The 9057-nt window shown below is 54.3% G+C and overlaps 1 protein-coding gene across 2 annotated transcripts; it reads right to left on the reverse strand.

Annotated features, from left to right (window-relative positions):
* Nucleotides 1–551: 551 nt before the first annotated feature.
* On the reverse strand, nt 552–7070 carry LOC122893452 (cytochrome P450 1A1). 2 transcript variants are annotated; one of them, XM_044230450.1, is made up of 7 exons: nt 6944–7070; nt 3322–4183; nt 2688–2814; nt 2510–2599; nt 2075–2198; nt 1857–1943; nt 552–1693 (listed from the first exon to the last, which is right to left on the reverse strand). In XM_044230450.1, exons 2-7 carry the CDS (start codon nt 4159–4161, stop codon nt 1408–1410), a joined length of 1554 nt encoding a protein of 517 aa, XP_044086385.1. In that variant the 5' UTR covers nt 4162–4183; nt 6944–7070; the 3' UTR covers nt 552–1407. The 2 variants fall into 2 exon arrangements, with proteins under 2 accessions (XP_044086385.1, XP_044086384.1); XM_044230449.1 differs by having other exon boundaries at nt 3322–4186.
* Nucleotides 7071–9057: the final 1987 nt, after the last annotated feature.

The following is a 9057-nucleotide window of genomic DNA, read 5'->3' on the forward strand; positions in this document are numbered from 1 at the left end:
CCCTGAGACCATGACTTGAGTCAAAAATCAAGAGTCAGAAGCTCAACAGACTGAGCCACCCAGGCGTCCCCTGCCTCTCATTCTTTGAGGAAGAATCTGCATTGATATCCCCAAGATCTGCACCATCCCCTTACTCTCTCTCTCTCTCTCTCTCCCTGCCACCCAGCCCCAGCTCAGGGCCTCGTCTCCCGTGCATCTGTTTGGTAGCCCTCATCACAATGAATTGGGTGATGTGTTTAGGAGCTGGTTCCTCCAATGAGTCTGGGAGACTTCTGAAGGCCAAGATTGTGTCTTATTTGCTGTGTATCCCCCAGTGCCTGGTCTAGAGAATGTACTTCATCAGTGTGTGATCAGTTAGAGGAAGGCAGTGAGGCGGTAGTCCTGGGCCCCAGCTGGACACTGAGTGTCCAAGAGCCATGGCGTCACCTCTTCACCGCCTCCTCTTCCTTTTCTTCCTCCCCGAGTAAAACCCACCATGAGACTGGGCTCACACTGGGCAGGTAGAGGAGGGATGGATTCACTCAAGAATCAAAAAATTTCCACAATAGGAGTCCTGGATAATATCTTTATTTAGCTTAGGTAGGTGTTTCTTACACATTTCTGGATACTTGGGTTAGACTTTTTCTCTATTGCACTCAGTAAGTTGTTCTTAAGCTCTTATGTATGATAAATGCAGACAAATAAAAAGCTTCTTGCATACAAATATTTTTAAAAGGCATTTTTATATAGGGCATAGAGAACTGGTCTCTGGTGTCTGAATCTGGGCCCTCCCTCTGCTCTCTACTCCTCTTAGACATGTCCAAGTCCCCAGCCCCTCCTGGACAGGAACAGGGGCCTTCCAAGGCTGGGAGGCAGCCCTGTTGCTGATGCACGGAGAACACAAAAGGCATCACAGTGGCCCAGAACCCCGTGGTCAGATCGCTCGGCAGATCTGAAGATGCTTCTTCCCATCATTAGTGACAGCTCCTAAGTGTCAGAGGGATTGGACAGGCCCCGGTGTGGCCTGCTCTAATTGTTTCTCCAGCCAATCCACCCCCACAGAAAGCCAGCCAGCCACTGGGTTTACGGCCTTTTAGTGCATTCCCTCAAGCTTTCCAGGTGCTTAGGATCTCCCAAACCAACCAAGCCTCCTGGATCAAGCACAATTCCAGAAGGCTCCATCTGCTCCTTTGGGGCTCCTGCTGTGCCCACTGTCCATGATCAGTACGCAGAGCAGCAAGTCCAGGCTGGTGGGCAAGCACGATCCTTCAGCCTTGCCTGCAGCCCAGACAGCAAAATCCAGCCAGACCAGTATCTGTGGGTTTCTAGCTGAGGCTTAGAAAACCCCCCAGACCTGGGCCAGCCCCCTGTCCTGGCTGCCCAGACAGGCCAGGTAGGCAGAGTCTAGGCTGCAGGGCTCTCAGTCCCCTAAGTGCGCACCCGCACTTGGAAGTGCTCACAGCGGGCATGCTTCATGGTCAGCCCATAGATGGGGGTCATGTCCACCCTTGTGCCCTGGGGCACACTGAATTCCACCTGCTGCAGCAGGATGGCCAGGAAGAGAAAGACCTCCAGGCGGGCAATGGTCTCACCGATGCACTTCCGCTTGCCCATACCAAAGAGAATCACCTTCTCACTCAGTGCCTTATTGATGGTGCCATCGAGATTGAGAAATCGTTCTGGTCGGAACTTAGACGGGTCACCCCAGAGCTTCCTGTAATCAGAGAGAAGCAGCTAAAGTGGTAGTCCAGGGGCTCAGAAGCATCCAGTGGGTTGAACCCCAGCCTGGAAGGGTAGGGGATGGCCAAGTGGCCCGAAGACAGCAGGGTTTGGAGCTCGGGAGAGGGCAGAGTTGCCCTTGCCTCCTCTCAACTTACTGGTCATGGTTGATCTTCCACTGGTTCACGAAGACACAACGTCCCTTGGGGATGTAAAAGCCACTGAGGCTTGTGTCTCTTGTGGTGCTAGGGAAGAAGGAAGCCCAGTTAGGCTCAGGACCACAAGGACATCCCCTTGCCTCCCACACTGTTCCCTCCCACTGGCCCTGATGGGGTGTATGGACTGGAGGGACAGCAGTCAATCCATGGAGCCTCACCTATGAGGGATGGTGAAGGGGACGAAGGAAGCGTGTCGGAATATCTCCAGGATGAAGGCCTCCATATAGGGCAGCTGGGGCCTGTCGGAGAGCCGGGGCTGCCGGGCCCTGCCAATTACTGTGTCTGCAGAACATAAAGGACCATGTGGGGCACCTGGGTGGCTCAGTCTGCTAAGCATCTTCTTTCGGCTCAGGTCATGATCTTGGGGTCCTGGGATTGAGCCCCGCATCGGGCTCCCTGCTTAACAGGGAGCCCGCTTCTCCCTCTCCTTCTCCCCCTTCCCTCCCCAGCTTGTGCTCTCCTCTCCTACTCACTGTCTCAAATAAATAAAATATTTACAATAAAATAAAATAAAAGGACTATGTGCATGAAGGGGCTGCCCAGAACCTGGCCAGGCCTTTGCCTTGAGTACTTTAAAGGAAGCCCCCACCTACCCAGCTCCTCCTGGATCTTTTTCTGCACATTGGGGTTCGTCACCAGGTACAGGAGGCTCCAGGAGATGGCAGTTGTGACCGTGTCAAATCCTGCCCCGTGGAAAACAAAGGGAAAGCTCAAGCAGTTGGCAGGTCTGGGCAGCCGGGCATAGGAAAGGCACGAAGGGGTAGCTCATACCTGCTCCAAACAGGTCCAAGACAACGTTAACGATCTTCTCGTCAGACAGCTGGATGTTGGCATTTTCATCTAGCCTCTTCTCCTGGCAGTGCTCGATCAGGCTGTCTGTGATATCCCGAATGTGGCCCTGGGTAGGGAAGGCCCACAGGTGAACAAGATCCCAAATCCAGGCCTACCTTTCCATGAGGACTGGTTCCTCACATCCCTAGCACCTTCATTCAAGAGGTGACCCCTCTACCCCAAGGATGCCAGACCAGCTTCTCGTACCTCTTTAAGGCTCTCTCCTGCCTTGGAATGCAGGCAGCCCCAATTTAAGGGACCCCAGAGACAGAGGTGTCATCTATGAGGCCAGGAGACCAGCTTTTTAACTCTCTGTTGCCCACAACCACTGGCCTTGGGTCCTGCACAGACTGGATATTCAGTAAATATTGCTGTCTAATGGAAGGATAGAAAAGCCAATTAAGGAAAAGTTCTATTTCCCTGCCAAGGATGGAGTCCACTCAACCACTCGCCTCAAAATCGCAGGGTGAAGTCCCTGAGAGCCCGCCAAACCCCCTACTCCTCCAGTTGTCTCTGACCTTCCGACCCCAACCCTACTGCTCCCCATAGTCGCCTGCCTCTCCCCAGCCAGTACCTTCTCAAATGTTCTGTAGTGTTCCTTGACCAGCTTTTGCATGAAGTTATAGAACTTCTTATTCAGGTCCTTGAAGGAATCCAGGGTGGGGTTGGGCAAGTAACGAAGGATGGGGAAGAAGTCCATGGGGCTCCCAGAGGCAACCGCCTCCCCAAACTCATTACTCAGGTTCACTAAGCTAAGTAGCTCTTGGTCATCATGGTCATAGCGCTTGCCAAAGCACATGGCACAGATGACATTAGCCACTGATACCACTACATATCGGTAGGGTTCAAAGCACCCAGCCTCTGCCATCCGCTGCTGCAGCCTGCCGAGGAGGGCCTCTGCCTCCTTGCTCACGTGCTCTTCCAGGTAGCAGGTGCACGAGGAAGCCGGGTCTGATGCGGTGGAGAAGCTCTTCAGGGCATTCTGGGCCAGGCGCCTGCGGGCAGCCCACGCTGGTCCAGAGTCCGGGTTGAAGGTCATGCTTTGGCCATCAGTAACCAGAGTGAAGCTGTAGAGGTCAGGCCGGCCCTTGAAATCATCCCCCTGCCGCACCAGGGCCTGCCGGATGGTGTCCAGGCCACTGAGCACCAGCACGGGTGTGGAGCCAATGTGGATTTGCAACACGTCCCCGTACCGCTGGCTCAGCCTCGTCAGTGCCAGGTGTGGGGTCTTCCCCAAGGTCAGCACGTTCCCCAGCAGAGGCCAGCCCCACGGCCCCGGTGGACTCTTCAGGCCTTTAGGAACCCGAGGCTGCCAGGCCCTGACCACCCAGAGCACTAGGCAGAAGACGGCAGAGGCCAGAAGAAACTCTGTGGCCGAGATGGGGATGGAGAGTCTGGACACAGAGGACATCATCAGTGTAGAGTTCTCCAGATAACTGCTGAGAGGCAGGGTGGGGAAAAAAGACCAAGATATCAGATGGGGGGATATGAGGAACCAGTGTCCTAAAGTGTCAGCACGCTGGTCAAAGAAAGGAGAAATTTTCCTATTCAGAACAGCTATCTGGACATGAAGGGGAGGAGAAGATGGGAGAAGCTGTTTGTTGAGATGCCGCCATGTGCCAAGAATTTCACAGTCATTCATTCAGTCCTGGCCACAGCCTATAAAGTAGACTACAGTGAGGCTCAGAGAGGTTAAGTAACTAGCACAAGGTTACACAGTGTTGGATCCACACTCCCATCCCAAAGTGCCCAATTCCAGAACACTGCTGCACCTATCTAAAACAGGTTTTTCTTTGGGGCTCCTAGGTGGCTCAGTCAGTTAAGCATCGGACTCTTGATGTCAGCTCAGGTCTTGATCTCAGGGTTGTGAGTTCAAGCCCAGCGTGGAGCCCCCTTAAAGTGAAATGAAATAAAATAAAATAAAATAAATTTTTTAAAAAAGGGTTTTCTACACATCAGTCTGTGATTCTCATATAGCACCTGTACTGTCATTTATTTTATGCTTTTCTAAAATTAACTTTAGGGGCATCAGGGTGGCTCAGTGGGTTAAAGCCTCTGCCTTCGGATCCGGTCATGATCAGCTCAGGTCATGATCCCAGGGTCCTGGGATGGAGCCCCACATCGCAGCGATCTCTGCTTAGCAGGGAGCCTGCTTCCTTCTCTCTCTGCCTGCCTCTCTGCCTACTTGTGATCTCTGTCTGTCAAACAAATAAATAAAATCTTAAAAAAATAAAATATAATCAACTTTAAATCTACCCACATAGCATCATCCCAAACAAAAAAACCTGTGTCAAAGTACAGGTTTGATTTTTTCCCCCTAATGTTTATCAAACACATAATCGACATATGTCACCACCAACCCCCTTGAGTACTATCCACCTCACTTGGGGAAACAAGGACGTCAGGAGAACTAGGGATCATGTGCTCCTTTGGCTCATTTCACATTTGGGGACATTGACCTCCAGAGGGGCTATTGACTTGACTAAAGTCACCCACTACTCAGTGACAGAGCTGGGACTCAGACCTCTTAGGGAAAGTTCCCTAGGAAGTTCCGAAGCTCCTGTCACAGCTACCTCCCTTTAAAGAGTGGTCACATTCTCTCCTAGAACTCTCCATTTTCTATATCTCCATCTCAGGGTCTAGGGAATCCTGCCAGACCAGACCCTGGGACAGGGTAGGGAAGTGACAGGGAACCCCAAGGCCACTGCCTAAGCCACACTACTCCGCCTCATGAGGCTCTGTCAGTCAGACTGACCCAGGGTTTAAAAGCAACCAGAGAAAAGCTACAAGAGGCTCCCGGTCACAGAAATCCAGGCCAGGGTTTTCACTGGGCTCAGTTCTAAATGAATGAATGGTCTGGGCCTCCCCCATTTCCTAGTCACCAAAGAACAGAGAATAAATGGAAGACTCCCACCAGATAAGGGCTGCAAGAAAACACTAGACTGGAATTCGGGAAATTAGGAATCAATCTAAATTTAACAGAAGTGGAGACAATACTTTCTCTCTAGGATTGTTCTAAAAAGGGTGTGCAAATTCATTGAGTATTCTCTCCAAGACATGGGCCTCTGACTGGGGCTCCTGCCAGGTGTCCCGGACTGGAGATGAGGAGCTCCAGGTTTCCCCATTCCAAGTCCACGGGCCTTGGACTTGTCATTTTGCCTTTCTGGCAGTTATATCACTTGGGGAGGAGGTGGGAATATGATCTTTGATTCAGGAGGCTCAGTTAGATCTCAGAGAACAGAAAACCTAGATCTGACCTGGGAGCCTCCCCATCTGAATCCTGGTTTCCCCACAGAACTTCCCAAGATGGGGAGATTGCCTGGGTCCTACTTTATACAGCCATCTGTCTAGGGAGGCCTCTTGGAGGAGCTAGATCCTTCAAGCCCTGACTCCTTGAGTGATGTAGGGACAGGTCTTGGGAGATATGGTTTCCCTTCGGCACATGGGGTGCCCAGATGACCTCCAGCCTTAGCACGACAGTAAGAGGCCAAGAAAGATGTGACTGGTAAGTTTTCAGGGACTGACAGTCTAGCTCTCCATAGGCTCTCCCATAGACTGCCCCAGAGCACAGGACAGAGAAGGCAGTTAGTGGGATAAGGAGGGGCCCTGGGCAGTGCCCAAGACTCCCGTTCAGAGCAGCCTCTCTTGTTCTGGCCAGCACATCTTGGGTCTTACAAGCCAGGCCTTGGGGGTGGGAGGGTTGAGACTGCCAGGGGTAGCTTTTAGATAAGGCAAGGTACAACAGGTAAGAACCCAACCTGCCCCCTCCATCCAACCTGTCCACCCAGGGAGAAGCCCCCTCCTCACACAGCTTGAACAAGGCGCTACACATCATTCTTGCCTCCTGCAGTGTATATGGTATACGTATTCCAGCCTCCCAGGTGACCCTGATGGGGAAGCCCAGAGGCTTTCAGAGAGTCAGTGGGAATGGAACTGGAGGCTGAATCCCAGAGTCCTTGAAGGGAGCCCATGGAAAATCTAGAATTCTGACACTAGCTGTGGGACCTTGGCTAATTCCTGTTCTTCCCCTGGCCTCAGTATTCCCACTATGGAGGTGGAGTGCCTGGTCAATAAGGACGCTCTTAGCCTCCTTTTTTGAGGTGCCAGGTCAGTGGCCACCTAGGAAAACCTAAGAGGCATCAAAATTTTCTTACTGTTGGGAGGGAAAGGGCAAGCCAGAAGTCCCCAACACTCACCTGCGGCTGTGAGGAGGTACTGAAGTGAGCTGGGACGAGTGGTCTCTTAAGCCTGAGACCCCAAAGAAGATCAGGGAAGGCTCCTAGGAACTGTCACCTTCAGGATGAGGGTGAAAAGCACTTCCACCTTTATAAACAGCTGGAGCGCTTGGCCACACCCCCTGGAGCTAGGCAGAGGGAGGGGCGGACCGAAGAGGGGGTTGCTCTAGGATAGAGGGGATGGGGGAGAAACCGGAGATGGGAAGTGGGGGTTAGACTGGGTTGGGGGAACTCAGGGACAGGTAAGAACTCACTATGGGGACTCCTCATCCAAGTGCCAGCAGGAAAAGGGGTGACGGCTGGGGATACTTGAGACCCCAGTTCCAAGGTCCCGATGGACAGCAGACCCCACCTGAGGTGGGGATTTGAAGAAGTCCCCACACCGCCCAAAGACACTGTATGAGAAGCCCTCCAGACCCGGGTGCGGTAACCCCTCACCCTAATTTTTGCATCCCTAGGACACTGGGCTTGCAAGTGCCTCCCTCTTGCTACTAGTTGACGGGGGCCTGGCAGGCGGGGCGGGGCTGCCTTGTGATGACCTCTTTCCCCCGGGTTACTGAGTCCGGGCTCGCGTGAGAAGCTCGGCGACCCCAGCCCTGAGGTCACCGGGGCCGGAAGGCCAGAGGCGCCGAAGGGCTGGCTTCATTCCCCAAGAGCCCCCAGAGCCGGGGTGACTGGCCGAAGTCTGAGCTCCCCGATAGATAGGCGGTAGATAGGCGGGAATAGATGGAAACACTCAGCCTCGCTGAGCGCTCACTGGCCCTCACTAGCTCTAGGACCACTTTGGGGGTACCTCCAGGGGGGACCCACAGGCCTTCGAGGTTCCCTTTTGACTCCGGGGCTGCCAGCTTAGTGGAGGGGCGGAGAAATCGAGCGGGCTGTGCGGCCAGCCCCAGGGGACCGAGAAGAGGGGGACCCTGGGACCGGGGAGAAGCGGGGGCCCAGGGACCGAGGAGGGGGACGCCCAGCGCAAAAGCCTCCCCAGGCTAGCGTGCACTTGTTGGTACATCCCTCCAGGGGGCAGAGGTCACGCGGCCCATCCCCGCTCCACCTGGGCTGCGCGCGGTGCCCGGCAGTCGCGTGAGAAGGCCCTGGAGCCTGGCGCAGCCACCCAGCTGCCTGACTCCCCACCTCGGGTCCCGGCACAGTCACGCGAAGGGGGTGGGGAGTCGGGGGCGGGGCTCTTAAAGCGCCAGTCCCTAGGCGAGCCTGGAGGTGAGGGTGGAGGGAGAGGAACCGCGAAGCCTGGCGGGTGCGCGATTGGTGGGGGGTGGGGGGGCAGTGCAAAGGGCCCCGGCTTGCGTGCGGAGCTAGGCTTTTGCCTGCAAGGAGGAGCCTGCGCGTGTCATATTTGTGGTCCACGCCTGTGGCAGGACACGCAGCCCCAGCGCCACACGGATCGCCTGGCTGGCTGCCTTGGACGCTGCCGGTGCCGAGCCCTCCTGCTGTAGAACGCGCAGGAGGGAAAAGTCGCATTTGCGTGTGTTGCTCATCCTGTCCCCAACTAACCACTTCACCCGCCCAACCCGCCCGTGCTTCCCGACCCAGCGAATGACACCGCCATCCGCTGGCCCAACCGCAAATAGAGGTTCATCCCGCCCCTTCACCACTCCACTCAAACACTGGACAAATGCCTACTATGTGGCAGGCACTGTTCTGCATGCTGGCGATGGATCCACAAGTGATCAAAACTGACCCTACTCCCGCTCACATAGAGCTTACTCTGCGGTCGGGACGGGGGCGGGACGGGGTGGGGGGGACGGGGTGCCGATAGAGAATGTCATAGGGTGAAAAATGCTTTAGAGAAAAATACAGGAGAGAAGGGGTAGAAATCACCCCAGGGGAAAACTGCAATTCAAAATAGGGTGGGTGGTCAGGGGCGCCTGGCTGGCTCAGTTGGTGGAGGGACTCCTGATCTGGAGGTTCTGAGTTCAAAACCCATGTTGGGTCTGGAACCTACTTTAAAATAATAATAATAATAATAGAGTAGTTAGAGAAGGCCTCACTGAGAAAATGACAGTAAGCAGAGGCAAGAGTGTGGAATCAAGACCCCAGGCACACAGGTATCTGGAAGC

Source organism: Neovison vison, chromosome 13, assembly GCF_020171115.1.
Source record: "Neovison vison isolate M4711 chromosome 13, ASM_NN_V1, whole genome shotgun sequence".
Lineage (NCBI taxonomy): Eukaryota > Metazoa > Chordata > Mammalia > Carnivora > Mustelidae > Neogale > Neogale vison.

What these genes read in the sequence shown, in the direction of transcription:
- LOC122893452 (XM_044230450.1), bottom strand. Translation starts at nt 4,161, where the DNA reads ATGATGTCCTCTGTGTCCAGACTCTCCATCCCCATCTCGGCCACAGAG. An exon ending in CCCTTCACCATCCCTCATAG is followed by an intron (nt 1,944 to 2,074) that starts GTGAGGCTCCAT and finishes CTTCTTCCCTAG; the next exon opens with CACCACAAGAGACACAAGCC. An exon ending in TGGAAGATCAACCATGACCA is followed by an intron (nt 1,694 to 1,856) that starts GTAAGTTGAGAG and finishes CTCTGATTACAG; the next exon opens with GAAGCTCTGGGGTGACCCGT.